Consider the following 20,506-nt stretch of genomic DNA (forward strand, 5'->3'; position numbering starts at 1 on the left):
TTCTCTGTTTACTTCCTCAGTGAGCATGACCAAGAATTATGAGAAAATAATTTTAGTGGAGTCATTCATGCCAAGTCATAAATGACTGGTGGGTTTAGACCTCCAAGAAAAAAATTCAAATTCTTAAAGATTTTTTTCATTCAGGTGAATCTTTAGTTGTAAAAGCGTTGTGGGGAAGGACATTATTCAGAAGAGTAATGTAGATAACCTGAGTGTGGAAGCTCTGATAAAACTTAGCACAGCTGGAGAGTAAGCAGCAAAGGTCCTTAGGCACTGCACCTGCTGCAGTGGATCATGAAATGAGTCATGGAATAGGATCCTGGGGGGCAGGTGCTAACCTTGCCCTGCACATCCTCTGTTTGTAGAGCAAGTGACATCGAAGGGTATGTCCCGTCTGTGTTACTGTCCCTAGAAGAGAATCCAGCAGAGTTAGATGAGCCATTTCAGGGGCAGCAGTTGTGGAGGGGGTGCAGTGAGTTCACCTCCAAAAGTGCCAAATGCCACATCCTGTGTGGAGAAAGATAGAAAGGAAGCTGCCTCAGAAGATGGACCTGGTACCTCTCATCTTTCCTCCCTGTTGCCTTTTCTCCCATCTGGGACCAAGGCACTTCCATACTAAAGGCAGAGTTGGGCTATGTGTATACTAGACCTAGGGCTTCATCTGGCTTCATCTAGACAGAACACAAAGGCCACGTTGACCTTGTAGGAGGTCCACAGTTCAGTCATCTCGCCTGTGGGGGTCACCAATAGACGAGCCAATGGCCTTTTTAGGTAATCAGGGAAGTCATAGGACTTTGTTCCTACGGGAGAGATGTATTGTGATTCAGAGAGAAAAGCTAAATATTTAAAGATAACTTGCTTTTGAGCTAAAGTTGATTGAGAAAACAAGGCAAAAGTTGTATTCATTTGATAGAGTATCAAAAATTCACACTGTACTCAGTAGCTTTGTAACAAATGGTCTTCATCTGTAAAGAAAATATATAAAGCAACCATTCACAGAAGAAATAACAAGGTCCCATAATTATGGATCCCATTTTTATGACCTGCTATGTGTCATAGCCCTCAGTCACATTTTGACATGTCAGTTTTGACATTTTTAACATGTCAGTTTTACATGATTATTTTTCAATGGTTCAGTCAAGCTGGAACGTTGTACCCGTTATCTGATATATAGGCAACTTGTGGCTATTTATTACAGCTGATGTTGCTAAACCATACTAATCTTCCTTCATAGTACCACACACTCACCTGTCTTGTTTTTCAAGTTAACTTTTCCCATTCATTGAGTGGCTGCAAAGGCTTGGTTGTCCAAACGACTGGAAGGAGGTGGAGTTAGCAGCAAAGGAGCATGATTTTAAGCGTGATACAGCTAAATGCAACTTGGTAACAGTGTCTCACTTATAAGCAGAAAAAATGCAACATCCCAAAGCATGTATATTGTTTTCTAGTGTTAATGACTTCATTCATCATTTGATGGATATTTAGTGAGCATTAGCATAAAATCATTAGCACACACAAAAAATCTGATAATGAGAAGGAAGTAGGTGTTAAGCTACATCAAAAGTTCAGATCTTGTTGTGAATACACATTTTGTAAAATGACTCTGTCCATAATTGAGGAGCATTGGAAGAGATTTTTAGGATGGTTTTTTCGAAATCCTGGGCTTAAATTCTGATTGTTTTTATACTACAGAAAAATTTTATAACCCATCTGAAATTTAAATAGATTATGTTAGCTTTATAAAAATTTTTTTGTTACGGCTTTTTGTCTTTCTGCATTTCTGCAAATGGTCAAAATGGGAACAGCTGAGTGGAGGTGTAGATGTCCTGGGTAAAAAGTGCATCCCTTGGGTATCTCCTTGCTCTCAGGTTCAGCCATTCTATAAGTGTCTGAATGTAATAGAGCATTTATAGTATTATCACTTGATGTACATCTTTCATCTGTTTATATTATCTGTGTACCTTCTTGGTTTCTTGAGTCCTCAGAGCTTTTTGATTAAATTGTTTGGCTGGAAATGTAGCTAATACCATATTTAAAATTTCTTTCTCTTGTTTTACCAAACTTTTTGAACAACTTTAGATTCACAAGATTCATCGTGATTCAGGAGACAATTCTCAGACAGGTGAGAATACTTCAATTTCACTCCACTGGCATTTGTGGGTTCAAGTCTGTAAATTACTCTGAAGAAGTGTAGATTGACACTCACCACCCCAGAATATGGATTACTAAAATCTGAGTGTGGATATTGGAAGGCTGGAGAGCCAGCATAAAAGCAGAATCCCTTCAAAAGTTTGGAATCTTCATTCATGGCAACGTTTTCTACTGAATGCCTTTATCATGCTGGTTTTATTTTACTGGCTGGAGACCATATAGAGCAGATACACCTTGAAAAGAGAGTGGCCAGAAGTCCAGGAGAGAGACAACTGTTGTTACACCCTGGTCAGGCTACTTGTTCTTCGTAGCTGTTGGTGTCTGTCTAATTAGAAAATGTGGGTTAGCCTGTTATGGAAGTCCAGAGCACTGAGGTCCCATTTCAGTTCCCACTCCCTTGCTTTATACCTTGGGCAGTACTCTGTCTGACCCTTGGATTCCTCAACCCTCAAATGAGGAAATGACTAGATGACTTCTATATTTGAAAGGTCTGGATTTCTCTGATCATTAGAGGCAAAATTCAGTCTATCAGAAATTTAAAATTCTTATTCGTGTACACACACACGATATTCTTTCCTCTGTTAGTGGTTTTCCCAACCATTAGTGCATAAAGTTAGACCCTGGGCTACCTATTTAGTCCCTCTCCTTGACTCGAGGATGGACCATATTTTAACATACTCAGACTCAATTTCATCTTTCTGAGCTTTAGTTTCTTCACTTGTAAAATGAATTAACAATGTGCATCTCATTGTTATGAAAAATAAAGGAGAAAGTGTATATAATATGTGACTGTACCTGCCATTTAACTCTTGGATATCCTCCTTCCCTTCCTCTACCCTTTTCCTTCCTCTGCCCTTGCCCCTCCCTCCCTCCCTCCCTCCATGTCTCTGTCTCTGCCTCTCTCTCTCTTTATGTTTTAGTTTATCTCTTGTAAGAGTATTATTTTAATGAACTTATTAGGTGCCAAAAAATGTTGCAAGCATTTTCATATCCTTTACTGTGCCCAGCCTTGCCTTGCACATATTAGGGTCAACAAACGCTCCCAAAACATTGATAAATTGGAACTATCCCATCTTACAAAACATAGGTTCCACTGTTTGACCTGCTCTTTGACTTGGAGCTACCTACATAATCTCTCCAAGTTTAAGTTTTCTCACTGGTAAAATGAAGACTGTACTATGTACTTTCAGAATTGTTGTAATGATCACATAAGATAATTTACATTTAAAGTAAATATTGAAGCACAATGTCTGGTGCAGAGAAGGTGCTCAGTAAATGTTCGCTATTTTTTTTAATTGTTGACACTATATCCCCTTTTGCCATTGAATAAAGTTATTTAAATTTCCTTTATCTTTGTTTTCTTTGGTCTGTAAATTCATTCCAAAGCATCTCTTGGGAGAATGAATAATGAATTACTCGACTTAAATGGCCTTTATTGAAGAATAATTTCTCCAAACTATTAGTAATTTCTGTTGCTACATTCTCTTAATTTCAGCTGAGATAATATCAGGAAGAACAAGAATTATATATCTTGGAGTAATTTCTAGTGAATGATTTAGTATTCAGCTAGCCAGGCATGGTCACAGTCATGAGACTAACTTCCCTACTTTGGTTTTATTTAGAAACTACATTTTGAGGAATGAGGTTTTTTTAATTTTGAATTTAATCTTTTTAAAAAAAATTTTTAGTGTTTATTTTTTGAGAGAGCATGAGCAGCGGAGGGGCAAAGAGAGGAGACACAGAATCCAAAGCAGGCTCCAGGCTCTGAGCTGTCAGCACAGAGCCCAACGTAGGGCTCGAACTCACGAACCATGAGATCTTGACCTGAGCCGAAGTTGGGCGCTCAACCCCACTGAGGCACCCAGGCACCCCAGTCTTGAATTTAATCTTAAATCTTTATTCAGTTAGATTTAATTTATTATGTGGTAAAGGCTAGGAATGTATATGATTATTAAGTCCCTGAAGAGGCTAAAAAGGAATGTTTTGCGAGTCACCACTGTTAGTTTTTCAGGGTTTGAAAGATGCCATATGATCCTAACAATGTCATTTAAAGTACTACTACTTATAGGTGTCTTTACAAATACTGAAACTCCTATCCACGGCCAGGAAAATTATTAAGGCAGAATCCACAAGACAAAGCTGTATGGTTAAGGTGTTTAGATCAACTTCATAATAATTCTGCTTTTGTCTTTAGCTGTATATAATTCAAGTTTAGTTGATGATTTAACTTTTTTAATTGAATCAGAATTTTTAGGACTCTAAAATAGTTAAAAAGCTGATCCAGAAAAAAAGTGAAAACAGACAAGAGAACAATATTATAACCTGATCCCACGTATGCCTAGAAAGAAGGTATATTTGCAAATGACCAGATGTAATCAATACCACCAGCCAGTACAAACTACATACTTCCTGTGTAGCAGGCACTGTGTTAAGTGCTTTGCATGGATTAACTCATTTATGTCACACGGCAACTTAAGAATGAGATGCTATAACCATCCCCACTTGATAGATGTAGATGTTGAAATACAGAGAAGTTAACACTGCCAGGGTTATACAGCTAGTAGATGATGGCATTCTGGAGACTTGAATTTTGGCAAGTTGGCTCTGGAACTGGTTCTGTTATCTACTGTTCTCTCTTGTGCCTTTTTTTGGTGTTAATAGACAATTTTTTTTCATATTATTTATTTATTTTGAGACAGAGATTGAGAGTGGAGGAGGAGCAGGAGGAGAGGTTAGAGAGACAGAATCCCAAGCAGGCTCCACACTGTCAGTGCAGAGCCTGATGTGGGGCTCACACTCATGAACTGCAAGATCATGACCTGAGCCGAAATCAAGAGTTGGACACCTAGAACTGACTGAGCCCCCAGGCCCACCATTAATAGACACTTCTCCAAAGAGCATTATTGCATCTTTTTCTTCTTTCTTGGAATATGAACACTTATTGATGTATAAGAAATGTATTCTTCCTGCTGGAACCTGCGTGTGTGCCTCCTGTCTTTGCACAGTGGGGAACAATTCTGTGTCACGATTAAGTTTCTCTCCTTGCTACTGGGTTACTCCCACAAGAAGCCAATGCCCTGAAAATGCATGTTTCTGAAGGTAATTCTGCTGCCCTGACATTCTTGTCTCTTTGTCCTCACTCCATGCTTCAATATTTCATTAATGTGACAGCACATTTTGAGGGTTAAAGTCAGCAAAGACTTGTGCAGAATTGAAGTGCTTTATTCCCCTTAGAAAATAGGGACAGAAGTGAGTTGTGGAAATAGTTGTGGAAATAGTTGTGGAAATAGTTGGGATTATAAACCTGCCTTTTCTTCCCTTCCTTTCTGGGATTTTCACTATGCCTCATTTGATGAAATCACATCCTAAGGAGAACCTCGAAGACCATCTGGTGGGCTGACCTTTCAGAGGGGCCTAAAATTAGTCCATAGTAGATTCTCAAATAAATTCAAGTTTCTTTGTATTTCACTGGTATTTTACTTCTGCAGATATCTCTGTAACAGCCTTCCTGACCCAGTTACATTTACTGTCCTTCAGGTTGAAATGAACCCCCCCCAAATTTCACCCAAGTTTTAATACTTATTTTTAAAAAAGATATTTTATTAATGGAACTAAAGAACTCTTGATAAAAAGCCTATTACCATTACATAACAGCCGTAAGAAAAGAGTATCATTTTGCAATTAATATGATTGATAATTCTGTGTTGTTGATGAGTTGAAGAGAAAGTGGTTTGCTGTTTCTTGAAAGTATTTTATAGTGCTTAAAAAGGAACCTTGTTTTCATTGGATAATGAGGGGGAAATGTGTCTAAACTTCACCTGTAAATAAGCTGAAAACTCACCTTCCATTATTAACTTGAAATCCTTAGAGTCTCATTCATTTAGATACAAGAACAGGAGGAAAGAGTCCATTGATGTGAAATCGATATCATCTCGAGGCAGTGATGGTAAGAAGTTTTTCAGATTTCTTGGCCTTTTTAAAGTATAGAAGATGACAGAGGAATATACTCAAGAATTTGTCAGCATATAAACAAAACCCCAAGTAGCAGAGTTTTAATGCAGCTTGCTTTTTTACTCCATAAACTGAAAAATTTTTAGCACTTCTCACTCTTTTTTACTTTTTATAGTATCTTCTCTTTGAAATGACTCCACACTTGTTCCATGATGGCCTAAACTGTGTTGAGCCATATAACCACCAGAGCAGCTCAGAGTTTTAATAGCTAGGTCATTTTTTTAATATAATAGCTAGAGCATTCTTAAGTGAGAGTGGGAGAAAAGGAACTGCAGAGTCCTGACTTCCCAACTTCAACACTTCCCAGTTTTCAGTGTACCTGTTACACACCCTTACCCTTAATAAAATGTCACAGAAATACTGTGGGACATAATTTAGCACAACAGTTCTGCTCTGCTAAACATAATTTACCAAAACATTATTTGAGTTCAAGCACGCCTTAAGGAGGAATCATTTGGATTTGCAGGGAGGGGGGAAAGTCCAAGATGACTTTGAAATTTCATTCCTAGGTACCTGGGAAAATATGAGTAATATTTTCAGAAATAGTCTCCATGTATGGCCATGTGGGGGGTTGAGGAGAAAATGATTATTTTTATTTTAATGAAGATGCCAAGGAAGCTAAAATACAAGACTAGTACTGCGGGCTAGAGGTGTGGATTTGGGAGCCCTAGGGGTGATAGATGATGCTTTGAGCAGAGGAACATCTGTAAGGGGTGTGAGGGGGGGGAGGGAGGGAGGGAGGTGGGGGCAGGGGAAGAGAGAGAGAAGAGAAAAGAAAAGAAGGTCTAGGTTCTAGATTTGAAGGCATTCTTTCAGTTAGAGGAGAGGCAGGAGAAATAGGGCCAAGGAAGAGCACAAGAGAACTGGGGGTGAGCCACGAACAAGAGGGTAGCAAGAGAAGGGAGATGGCCAGCAGTATTATATGCTGCAGAGATCAGTGAGCTTAAGCACCGAGAACAGATTAGTGGATTTCACTCATCCATTCTAGGGGCATGAGGAGGGGTGGTGAGTGACTGTGATAGAAAGGAGAGAAGTAGGATGGTAACTTAAGGGAATAAACTGGAAGGGCAAGTGAAGGACTTTTCAATCCTATGGGTCACAATGGGAAACCTGATTATGAGGGAAGTGGATAAACTAGGAAGGACTGAAGACTTTAGAGACAAGATGAATAATTCATAGAGGAAAGAGGATAAATCATAGGGCATGCAAAGGATAGGGGCCAAAAATGTAAAACAAGATTAACTGAAATATTTTCAGATGTAAATAGAACATTTTAGATGGACAGGATAATGGATGAGAGAATTTGAACTAGATTAGCCCAGTTTTCAGTGTAAAGTTTGAGATGGGACCATCATCTCTCCAGAACATGGAGAAGTAGAGGTTGCAAAGTACAGAAGAAGGCTATAATGATGGCTGAGCGGCAGGTAAGCTTTCTTGATATCGGCTAGATTAAGTTATCCCATTTGTAACATGAGGATTTTATCCCTCCTTCCTGCCTCACAGGCAATGGTAGGATGAGCTGATGGGATCAGAGCTCTTACTGATTTATTTATTTTTAGGTTTATAATTATTTTTTAAAATTTTTATATTTTATTTAAATCCCGGTTAGTTAACGTATAGTGTAATGATGATTTCAGGAGTAAAATTTAGTGATTCATCACTTACCTATAACAGGGGCTTTTAAGGTAGTTTCTCCCTTTGGAATTTTTACCTACATGTAAGCATTATCTGTTCAAAACAAACAAACAAACAAACAAAAAACAATGGAGAAGATGGCTGAGTAGCAGAGACCTTACCTTATCCCATGGATACAGCTAGATAAAACCCACATCAGTATAAATAACTCAGAAAATAACATGAAGACTGGCAAAACAAACTTCACAGCTAAATGTAGAGAAGAGGCCACAGAGCGGAGACTAGGAAGAATAGAAACATGTTTGGGAGCTAACAGACCCATGGGAGGGAGGGATGGCAGACTTGGAGAGAGGAGAGAAATAGAGCCTCATGCCAGGCACCCCAGGCACAGGGAATCCCCATAACATTTGGCTTTGAAAGCGAGAGGGGGGAAATTTCATGAACTCTTACAATTAGCAGGCTTAACATCTGAACTTTAAAAATCAGTCGGCTCTGAGAGAGCTGGAAGGATGAGAGGAAACGGAATCTCTGCCCTTATAGAAATAGCACAACAGACAGCCCCTCAGAAATACAGCATAGAAACGACATCTTGAATAATGCCTGGAATATACTGGAGGGAGGTTACTGTTTAGTAACCGCAGAGAGTGTGCTGGAGGGGCAGGGATTGACCATTGGAAGACTTCTCCAGAAGCAAAAGAGCTGTAAAGCCACCATTTTCCTCTCCCACCCCCACAGCCTAGATACATGGATACCTGCTGGAACCACCTTAGTGCTCACACTCAATACCTAACTTGTTAACAGTGCATCCCACACTTGAGTTTTCATGCAAACTCACCCTCTCCAGCCAGGCTCCGCCTCTAGGTCTCTTCACACAGCAGACCCACACAAACCCTGCTAACACAGTGTGACCCACCCTCATGCTTTCCTCTGGACCTGCTCCCTCCCGATAGACCCTTGGCCAGAACACATCCAAAGCAGTGCCACAAGTGTGGCATGTGCAAGCAACCCCAGTAGGACCAGCACCCTCCAAAGTGACTCCTGCCCTGGGTAGAGGTGAAGATAGCCACACCCACCAGTCCAAGTACAGCCAGGCACATTGCTAGGGGCAGAGATCTGGTCCGACTGCAGGCCTTGCCTGCCAACAAAAGCTTCACAAGGGACAACACAGGGAAAGTGCCCTGAAATTCACTGATACTGCTTCTCTGGAAAATGCATGGACTGACCCAAACCCGAGGTGGTCCCAGACTGGCCTACTAACAACACAGGGACCAAACAAACCCTGACGACAACAGGAAAAGAGAGCCATTGCAGTCGACTGGGCCAAAGGAAAAAGCAGTTCAATCATAACAGCAGGGTGCACACAACAAATAGGAGACATTCCTCAAGTGCCAGGTTCTGGTGAACAGAGGACAGTGCACTGCAGGGCACTACAGGACCTCTTCTTCACAAGACTACAACTTTCAAGAGCAGGAGTTGTAGGTGACTTCCATAACACACAAAAACAGAGAGTTAGACAAAATGAGAGACAGGGAAATATGTCCCAAATGAAAGAACAGGAAAAAATCACAGCACCAGAGTTAAGCAAAACAGAGAAAAGAAATATTACTGATAGGGAATTTACAGTAATGATCATAAAGATATTCACTGGACTTGAGACAAGAGTGGGAGATCTCAGTGAGACTCTTAACAAAAAGAAACCATAAAACTACAGATGAGGAACTCAATAACTGGAATTCAAAATACACAAGGTGGAATAAATAGTAGACTAGAGGAAGCAGAAGAACCAGAGATTTGGAGAATAGAGTAATGGAAAGCAATCAAGCTGAATAGGAGAGAAAAATAATTAAAAATGAAAATAAGACTTGGGGAATTATCAAGAATAATAACATTCACATTATAGGGATCCCAGAAAGAGAAGAGAGAGAAGGAAGCAGAAAATGATTCTGAAACAATAATAGCTGAAGACTTCCTGAAGTAGGGTCAGGGAACAGAAATCTAGGTTCAAGAGGCACAGAGAGCACCTAACAAAATCAACCCGAGGAGGTTGACACGAAGATGGATAGTAAATTGTAAATATTTATGCATCCAACATGGGAACACCCAAATACCATAAAGTAGTTAATAACAAACCTAAAGGAACTAAACGATAGTAATACAGTAATAGGGGACTGTAACATGCCACTTACATCATTGGACAGATCATCCAAACAGAAAATCTACAAGGAAACAATGGCTTTGGATGACACACTGGACCAGATTAATCTAGAGATGTATTCAGAACATTCCATCCAAAACTAGCAGAACACACATTCTTTTCAAGTGTAGATGGATCATCTCCAGAATAGATCATAAATTAAGCCACGAAACAAATCTCAACAGATTCAAGAAGATCAGAGTCATACTATGCATCTTTTCCAACCACAACACCATGAAACCGGAAATCAACCACATGAAAAAAGCTGGAAAGAACATAAATACAGAAGGTTAAATAACATGCTACTAAACAATGAATAGGTCCATTAAGAAATTGAAGAGTAAGTAAAAAAATGCATGGAGGCAAATGAAATTGAAAACACAATAGTCCAAAATCTTTAGGGTACACCAAAAGCAGTTTTAAGAAGGAAGTTATAGCAATACAGGCCTACCTCAACACACAAACAAAAATCTCAAACAGCCTAACCTTACACCTGAAGAGCTAGAAAAAAGAACAAATCAAACCCAAAACCAGTAGAAGAAGCAAATAATAGAGCAGAAATAAATGAAATGAAAACAAAACAAAAACAATGATACTGGGAGATGGCTCTTTGAGTAGATCAACAAAACTGGCAAAACTCTAGGCAGACTCATAAAATTAAAAAAAAGAAAGACTCAGAATCAGAAATGAAAGAGGAGAAGTAACAACCAACACCAGAGAAATACAATAGGAATAGACTCAAAATTATATGCCGCCAAACTGGACAGCCTAGAAGAAATGAATTTCTAGAAACACAGAACCTTCCAAAACCAAATCAGAAGGACATAGAAAATTTGAACAGGCGAGTTACCAGCAAGGAAATTGAATCAGTAATCAAAAACTCCCACCAAATGTCCAAGACCAGACAGCTTCACAGGCGAATCCTACCAAACATTTAAAGAAGAATTAATACCTTTTCTTCTCAAACTATTCCAGAAAAATCAAAGAGGAAGGAAAGCTTCCAGATTCATTCTATGAGGTCAGCATTACCCCGATATCAAAATCATATACATGCAACACAAAGAAATAAAAGGCATCCAAATTGGCCAGGAGGAGGTCAAACTTTCACTCTTGGCAGATGACATGATATTCTATATGGAAAACCCAAAAGATTCCACCAAAAAACTGCTAGAATTGATTCATGAATTCAGCAAAGTTGCAGGATATAAAATCATTGCACAGAAATCGGTTGCATTCCTATACACCTACAATGAAGTGACAGAAAGATAAATCAAGGAATGATCCCATTTACAGTCGCACAAAAAAACATAAAATACCTAAGAATAAATCTAACCAAAGAGGTGAAAAATGTATGCACTGAAAACTATAGAAAGCTTATAAAAGAAATTGAAGAAGATACAAAAAAATGGAAAAAGATTCCATGCTCCTGGATAGGAAGAACAAATATTGTTAAAATGTCAATACTACCCAAAGCAATCTACATATTCAATGCAATGCCTATCAAAATAACACCAGCATTCTTCACAGAGCTAGAACAAACAATCCTAAAATTGGTATGGAACCAGAAAAAAACCCAAATAGCCAAAGCGATCTTGAAAAAGAAAAAGCAGGAGGCGTCACAATCCCAGACTTCAAGCTATACTCCAAAGCTATAATCATCAAGACAGTATGATATTGGTACAAAAACAGACACTCGGATCCATGGAACAGAATAGAGAACCCAGAAATGGACCCACAAACGTGTGGCCAACTCACCTTTGACAAAGCAGGAAAGAATATCCAATGGAATAAAGATGGTCTCTTCAGCAAGTGGTGCTCGGAAAACTGGACAGTGACATGCAAAAGAATGAACCTGGACCACTTTCTTACACCAAACACAAAAGTAAACTCAAAATGGATGAAAGACCCCAATGTAAGACAGGAAGCCATCAAAATCCTCGAGGAGAAAACAGGCAAAAACCTTTCTGATCTTGGCCACAGCAACTTCTTATTCAACACGTCTCTGGAGGCAACAGAAACAAAAGCAAAAATGAACTATTGGGACCTCATCAAAATAAAAAGCTTCTTTCTGCACAGTGAAGGAAACAATCAGCAAAAGTAAAAGGCAGCTGACAGAATGGGAGAAGATATTTGCAAACGACATATCAGATAAAGGGTTAGTATCCAAAATCTATAAAGAACTTATCAAACTCAACACTCAGAAAACAGATAATCCAGTGAAGAAATGGGCAAAAGACATGAATAGACACTTCTCCAAAGAAGACATCCAGATGGCCAACCAACACATGAAAAAATGCTCAACATCACTCATCATCAGGGAAATACAACCAACTGAGGGTTACTGGAGGGGCTGTGGGAGGAGGGATGGGCTAAATGGGTAAGAGACACTAAGGAATCTACTCCTGAAATCATTGTTGCACTATATGCTAATTTGGATGTAAATTTTAAATAATATTTAAAAAAATCATATACAAGCACTACAAAAAAAGGGAAGTACAGGCCTATGTGTCTAATGAACTTAAATGCAAAAATCCACAACAAATTGTTAATAAACTGAATCTAACAATACATTAAAAAACCATTGACCACAATCATGTGAGACTTAATTACTGGGATACAAGGGAGGTTCAGAATTTGCAAGTCCGTCAATGTGATACATCAAGAAGAGAAAGGATAAAAATCATATCGTTTCAATGTAGAAAAAGCATTTGACAAAGCATAAACTCCATTTATGCTAACCCTCCACAAAGTTTAGAGGGAACATAACGTAATAAAGCCCATATAAAAACCCCACAGGTAACATCATACTCAATGCAAAAAAATTAAGAGTTTTTCCTCTAAAATCAGGAATGAGACAAGGATGTCCACTCTCACTTTGATTCAACACAGTACTGGAAGTACTAGCCACAGCAATAAAACAAGAAAAACGAATAAAAGGTATCCAGATTGGTAAGGAAGAATAAAACTTTTACTATTTGCAGATGGCATGATACTATATATAAAAAAATCCCAAAGACTCCACCCCAAAACTAGTAGAACTGATAAATGAATTCTTTAAAATCACAAGATTCAAAATCAATGTACATAAATCTTTTGCATTTCTCTACACTACTAATGTAGTAGCAGAAAGAGAAATTAGGAAAACAATTCCATTTATAATTGCACCAAAAATACAAAGTACCTAGAATGAACTTAACCAAGGAGGTGAAAGATTTGTACTATGAAACTAAAACACTGATGAAAGAAATTAAAGATGACACAAATGAATGGAAAGATATTCCATGCTTATGGATTGGGAGAACAAATACTGTTAAAATGTCTATACTACCCAAAGTAATATACAGATTTAATACAATCCCTGTCACAATACCAGCCACATTTTTCACAGAACTAGACTAAATTATCCTAAAGTTTGTATGGAACTACAAAAGACCCCGAATGGCCAAAGCAGTTTTGAAAAAGAAAAAAGTAGAAATATCACAATCCCAGATTTCAGGATATAATACAAAGCTGTAGTAATCAAGACAGTATAGTAATGGCACAAAATAGATACATAGATCAGTGGTAGAGAATAGAGCCCAGGAATAAACCAATAATTATATGGCCCATTAATCTTTGACAAAGGAGGGAAGAATATGCAATGGGGAAACATAATCTCTTCAACGAATAGTGTTGAGGGAACTAGAAAGCTGCCTGCAAAAGAATGAAACTGGACTACTTTCTTACACCATTCACACAAATACATTCAAAATGGATTAAACACCTAAATGTGAGACATGAAACCATAAAAATCCTGGAAGAGAGCAGAGGCAGTAATTTCTCTGACATTGGCTGTAGCAACATTTTTCTAGATATGTCTCCTGGGACAAGGGAAACAAAAATAAACTATTGGGACTACACCAACATAAAAAGCTTTCACAAAGTAAAATATACTCAAGAAAACTAAAAAACAAGTGAATGGGAAAATATATTTGCAAATGCACATAGCCAATAAAGGGTTGTATCCAAAATACATAAAGAATTTACACAACTCAACAACAAAAACAATCTGATTGAAAATAGGCAGAAGACATGAAGACATTTTTCCAAAGGACACATACAGATGGCCAAAAGATACTCAACAGTCCTCATCATCAGGGAAAAGCAGAACAAAACCACAATGAGATATCACTTGCCACCTGTCAGAATGGGTAAAATCAAAAATATAAGAAATAACAAGCGTTGGTGAGGACGTGGAGAAAAAAGAAGCCTTGGCACTGTCAGTGGGAATGCAGATTGATAGAGCCATTGTGGAAGACAGTATGGAGGTTCCTCAAAGAATTACCATAAGATCCAGTAATTCCACTACTGGGTATTTACCCATAGGGGAAAAAAACCCACTAATTTGAAAAGATATATGCACCTCTATGATTACTGCAGCATTATTTACAGTAGCCAAATTATGGAAGCAGCCCAAGTGTTTATGACATATGAATGGATAAAGAAGATGTGATCTATAAATATATATCCTTATCCAGTCCCATGGCCAGAAGCTGGGAACTGAAAGTTAGGAACTGTCAAAGTTGGGCTTTGGTGATTTATAGTAAAGTGAGTAGGGTATATTAGGCTGTTGAGATGGGGCCTCAGGATCCCAATTAACCTTCTCTGAAATTTCCCTTATGGAACTAATACTCCTAAAGCCTTTCTTCCGTCATAGTTCCAGACCAAACCACACTTTCTAGACTTGGTCAAGTAGTGGCTGACCTCTCAACCTTTTAGGATTAAGAGATGTGTGAATCCTTTGCTTTGTGGAGAGCCCTGGGGATGTAGTCCGGTGAGAATCAGGTCCCCAGTCTGTGAAGGGCTCCTTTGCTATATTTAGCCAAGCTGAGCCACCAGAACCAGATACAACTTTATTTACTTCTCCCCAGCACCAAGCCTCCAGAATCGTCGCTATCCATCCATGGCAAGGATCCATTCCATGACCATCGAAGCTCCCATCACAAAGGTGAGTGACAGCTGCTGCCTCCACTCTGCAATCAGGGCTGCCCAGCACTGGGCTCGTTTCTACAGACAGACATGATAAATGACTTGTCACTGATAACACAGAGTTTACAGTCTGGTAGAGGAAGCAGGTATTAAATAAACACGTAATTAATTTGTAGTTCTAAATTACACTGACTGTTAGTAAGGAAAACAATAGTGTTCTAAGAGAAAATCAGATTACGGCTCTATTTACCTTAGGTGAGATGATCAGGCAGAGTCTCTCTCTAGAGGAAATGATGCTTGAAGTAAGAACTGAAGCATGCAAGGCTGTTAGAAGACGAGGTGGGAGAAGAGAATTCTAGGCAGTAGGCACAACAAGAGATGAAGCATAGAGGTGAGAGAAGGAGGATTGGAGTATTTGAAGACTTGAAAGAAAGTTCGGGTGGCTAGAGCTTGGAGGGCAGAGGGGAGAAGATGGTGACATGGAGCTGTAAGGAGGGGTTCGTATTTTAGTTTCTGTGCAATGGAAGCCACTGAAGAGTTTCAAGTCGGGGAATGACATGATCCAGTATGTTTATTAAAAGGAACACCCAGCTGCCATGCAGAGAATGGACTAGAGATGGCAAGAATGAAAGAGAAGAGGCCAGTTAGGGGGCTTTTCCAGAATTCCAGGCAAGAAATGGTGGTAACTGTACTACAATCAAAGCAGTGGAGTTAGAAATGAATAGATCAAGAAATATTCAGGGATAGAATCGATTTGGACGATGAATAACATTATCAGGGTGATAGAGAAAGCTGTTTGTCAGCTGGGGCCACCCAGGTTCTGAGTTTGAGCACAGGCGGATAGAAGTTGTTTTGTTTTGTTGTTGTTTGGTTTTTGTTTGTTTGTTTTTCCCTCTAGTGTAAAAACCAGAGAAGGAGCTCTTGTCTCACTTTTTTGGTCCACTTTTTTCCTTGCTTTGGGGAGAAGGGAGCAATATCATGAATTTAGTTTGGGACATGTGAACAAGATATTCCAATAGATATGTCACATGGGTAATTGAATTATACAAACTTGAAGGTCAAAAATGAGTTCCGGCAGGGATATAAATTTGAGAGCCCTTGGCATTGTAGGTCCTATGTGTCCAAACTCATAGGAATAGCTGGGTTCTGGAAGCACTGTGGAGTGAAAGGCCCCGTACCCATCTCTGAGGAGCTCCAACCTGCAGGAGACAGCTAGAGAAGGATCAGCAAAGGAGCTGAAGAAAATGTGGTCTCTGAGGTGGGAGAACAACCGGGAGAGGTTGGGAGGAAAGGCATGTTGCAGTAAGAATGGAGTGGTTCCGTGAAAACCCGGCTCATTTTGAACAATAAAATGTGTCACTCTCTGATTTCTTTTGGGTTGCAAGCATGTGTTTGACTTTTGGGAATTAGAATTCTTATATTCTCAAATTTATTCTTTCTCTCTTTATTTCCTTAGGTTATAAATATAATCAATGCAGCCCAAGAAAACAGCCCCGTGACAGTAGCAGAAGCCTTGGATAGAGTTTTGGAGATTTTACGGACCACGGAACTGTATTCCCCTCAGCTCGGTACCAAAGATGAAGATCCTCACACCAGTGATCTCGTTGGAGGCCTGATGACCGTGAGTGATGAGGAAAAACCAGAAATGCAGGGAGACAACATTAAATGCCCTTTAGAGCACATATAACATGTAACATTTAAACTTGCATATAGTTGCAGAAACATCCGCTGTGGGGGCTAACATCAGTGTAATCAGAAGCATCCGTGTCAAAATTTCTGGATTATATGTGTGGTATAATTCAAATATTTCTTGAATTTACCTTTCCATGAAGCTAACTGATTATAGCGATGGGAGACAGTCCTTCAGAATCCTCATTGTAATAAGGAGTAAAGCAGTTGATTGAAGGCTAAATATGCACCACGGGACCCTTGTTTACCTCTCTCCCTTGACCTGGTACAGTATTGGATTGAGGGTTATGGGTAGGTTTCCTTGGACTACAGGCTTTTTATGTAATGAAAGGGTTTGTACTTAGATTATAGCACTAGTTCCCAAAATCTCAGCTCTAGAATCTTCTCTTTAAATAAAAAGTTATATAGAAGTTCCCTTTATAATCCAGTAAAAGCAGAGCAGAGCTGTTCTGGCTCCATAGGGGAGGGAGAAGGAAGCACCCCCTCCCAGCACACCAATACCACCACCATTTATTTGTGACCACCAAGAGTAGCTGATTTCTAAGGACTCGTGTGTTCTAGCGTTTGGCTGTAATCACCATCTATCAGCAAGTGAAGAAAAAGAAGAAGATTCAAATTACTCATTTGTAGTTCTTATCAGAGGGTGAAGCTCGAAGAATTCTTGGGGTGAAACAGACTCCAGGAGCATCTGAGAGTTTGACTTTGAAGGTTTGTGTCTAGCCCTGTCACCAAATGCTGAGCGTTGACTGGCTTTCTAGTCCATTCTCCCTGTTCTTGCAAAAGGTCTTCGATGAGCCTGTAATTTGAGTGACTTCCTGTTCCTTTCCTTTCCCTGGGCTGGCTTTGGTCATCCCATCCCAGTGCAGCACAGGCTTCAGCTCTGGAGAACGCTGGCAACGGCCAGTCAGGAGGGCAGCCACAGCACCGCATCAGGAGGATTTCAGTTTCTGGAACCAAGTCATCTGCTTCTTCCCCCTGTGGCCATACCATCTTGTGGTTCCTCTCCGGGTCCTGCTGTGAGGAACCAGTGTAGGATTCCACTTACTTTTATTTAGTTTTAGAGAAGAGGAAAAAGAAAGGCAAAGAAGAAGCAGGGGAGTGCCCTGTGATACCTACCTTAGAGGCAGGATGGTTGTAGCCATTGTCACCTACCTATTTATAGAGTTTTAAAAGTTCAGCTCTTGGCCTAAAGGTCCCAAGGTGTAACTTCAGGGGAGCCCTTCATTAATACTTTAAACCTTAGCACACACTTTCTAGGGAGACAAATAAGCAATTATAAATGATTTTTAAGCAAAGATCTAAATAATTAGGCACTCAAGGGTAGAAAGTGGAGGGAAGCGGAACTGACATGCAAGAACATCACCAGCCTAGTAAATGGCAGATCGTTAGGACTCTTTCCACTCCCTTAGGTTGCCCTTCCAAAGATCTCAAATCCAGAAAGTTTTCTTCTAAAGGCCAACTGCAGTGTTCACGTTGTGAAGCAGAAAATACAGTTGGAAAAAAAATTTAGATACTAATCAAAAATTAGCCCAACCTTTTTAAAGCTTTACATTAAATCATCCCCAAAATGTGGCCCATGGCTTTGGGTCCCCAGTATGTAAATCTGAGAACACAAGAATAACATAGTACCTAGAAGGGTAAGTGGGGTCTCTTCAAAATAACCTGCATTCGAAAGCAAGATCCCTTCCGTGAGTTCACTAATGTGGCTTCAGGATTCAGAAGACAAGGATGGTGTGAGAAAGGCAACGAAGGCAGCTCAGAGGTCAGGTGTGAAACCTGAATGAAGTCCTATCCATTTTACTCTCAATTCTCCATCTCCTGGGGCTAATAGCTGTGGAAGGGGGAGTGTCCTCTGTCTTCTGGATACTGTTCATTTCGAGCCTCATCTTTGGCTAATGGAAGAAATGAGAGAATAATGATAACCGCGTACAAAGTATGCTTCTAATAGTAGCTTTCTTTATTCCAGGATGGCTTGAGAAGGTTGTCAGGAAACGAGTATGTGTTCACTAAGAGTAAGTTGTCATCTGTCCACTTGTTACTGATAACCTGTCTCCAGCCTGTGCCTTCTCCAGTGTTGTGATTTTTGTTTGGGGAGGGCCTTGGTGTGGCTTGCTGTTGGTCTCATTGGAGTTAACCATCTCTGTAGTCTGCACTTGAAACCAGGTCTCCTAATTAAAATGACTTCTGTGAGCACTGTCAGAATAAGAATTGCAGCTCTGTGTACATTCAGACAGACAGCTAAATGGAATTACTTTTTTATTTTTATTTTTTGTTGGGGGAAGTTTCAAGAGAAGATCCCTAAAGTGAAAATCTTAACCCTTGGAAGTTCAAGACTTCTTTCCAGTAGCAACCATGAAGATGCTAACAAATGTTTGGGGGCACTTAAGATTCCACAATTAACCAGCCTCCTCAACCCCGTCTGTTTGCTCAGATGTGCACCAGAGTCACAGTCACCTTGCGATGCCAATAACCATCAACGATGTCCCCCCTTGTATCGCTCAATTACTTGATAATGAGGAAAGTTGGGAGTTCAACATCTTTGAATTGGAAGCTGTTACACATAAAAGGTATGTGGCTTCTCTGGCTGCAGGTGGGGAAAGATTGATGGCCACGCTCAAGACTTTCACATCTGGAAACTTTGAGGGAGACGTGAGTTCTTGCCACAAGAAACCTCACAGGTTCTACTTTTCATGCCTTGCTGGGATGTCGCACAAGCAGAGACTGTGGCCCCTGAGTGAGCTCCTTTATGGAGACAGAGTGGGTAAGATGTGGGATTAGCCTGGTGATGACCCAGGATGAGGACATACTGAGTGTCCCTTTCACATTTATCCAGGCCGTTCCTTTGTGCTAGTGAGCCGAGAGTTCCAAGCACTGTTGGCCCCAAACTTGTTGAAGCTAGACCTTACAAAATAAATTTGAAAGCACTACAGACTTGACTTTTGTTCCATCCTGTAGGCAGGGAGAAGATTAAATAAGTCAGAAAGTCCTCTTCTATAGTAGGAGACAGCTACTTTCAGGGATGCTGGTCTATAGCATGTGAATGATTCTCACCTGTAAATCTAAGTAATATGATTTTAAATGGTAGGACTCTACTGACACCACTGTCCCTAGGCTCAGTAACTTTGTGAGGCGACACAGAGGAAATACAGAGGTTATATGGAAGTAGAGATGGAGAGGGACTATCAGGGATCTTTTTTGGTTGCTAGAGTCACTGAAGGCCGTCTGAGTTTAAGATAATCGAGAAATCATTTGGATTGACCACCATGAGGCACCTAGTTGTAAAGAAGTGACTGATGAGGAGATGCTCTATCTCCTAATTTAGGGAGGGGATGTTTTTTAAGCTCTTGTTCATGCGGAGTAAACGTCACAAGAAAAATGCCTCTATTCCCCAGTGTCATCAAAGAAAGCAGTTTCTAGACCAGTGAACACAATGAATCAGGGTCTGTTTTCCTGTTTTCTAGGCCATTGGTTTACCTGGGCTTAAAGGTATTTTCCCGGTTTGGAGTCTGTGAATTTTTACACTGTTCTGAAACTACTCTTCGGGCCTGGCTCCAAGTGATTGAGGCCAACTACCACTCTTCCAATGCTTATCATAACTCCACCCATGCCGCCGATGTCCTGCACGCCACTGCCTTCTTCCTCGGAAAGGAAAGAGTAAAGGTAGAATTTCGGTATCATGATCTAGTTACCTGCTTAGATTGGAGGTCCAAGAGCTCAATCCTAATAAACATATAAGGCAAATAACCATTTATGTATATACAAATTGCAACCAATCTCATAGTTCTTTGGGTTATCAAATTAACTTGTCATGTTGGTATTGTAAAGACATGGCCTTTGCTTCCAGCTCTCCCCTCTTGC

The 20,506-nt window shown here is 39.8% G+C and overlaps 1 protein-coding gene across 6 annotated transcripts in view; it reads left to right on the top strand.

The window, feature by feature from the left end:
- Nucleotides 1–20,506, top strand: part of PDE8B (phosphodiesterase 8B) — a 251,434-nt gene that overhangs the window by 211,469 nt on the left and 19,459 nt on the right. For all 6 annotated transcript variants that reach the window (XR_006218630.1, XM_042988866.1, XM_042988849.1 and 3 more), the window contains 7 exons: nt 2,080–2,122; nt 6,020–6,097; nt 14,902–14,978; nt 16,416–16,580; nt 18,615–18,660; nt 19,080–19,215; nt 20,110–20,308. Coding sequence is in view for 5 of the 6 variants with exons in the window: in XM_042988866.1 (XP_042844800.1) it covers nt 2,080–2,122; nt 6,020–6,097; nt 14,902–14,978; nt 16,416–16,580; nt 18,615–18,660; nt 19,080–19,215; nt 20,110–20,308 (744 nt within the window). In the remaining variant the exon portion in view is untranslated. The remainder of the gene's footprint in view (nt 1–2,079; nt 2,123–6,019; nt 6,098–14,901; nt 14,979–16,415; nt 16,581–18,614; nt 18,661–19,079; nt 19,216–20,109; nt 20,309–20,506) is intronic.

Source organism: Panthera tigris, chromosome A1 (genome assembly GCF_018350195.1).
Source record: "Panthera tigris isolate Pti1 chromosome A1, P.tigris_Pti1_mat1.1, whole genome shotgun sequence".
Taxonomy (NCBI): domain Eukaryota; kingdom Metazoa; phylum Chordata; class Mammalia; order Carnivora; family Felidae; genus Panthera; species Panthera tigris.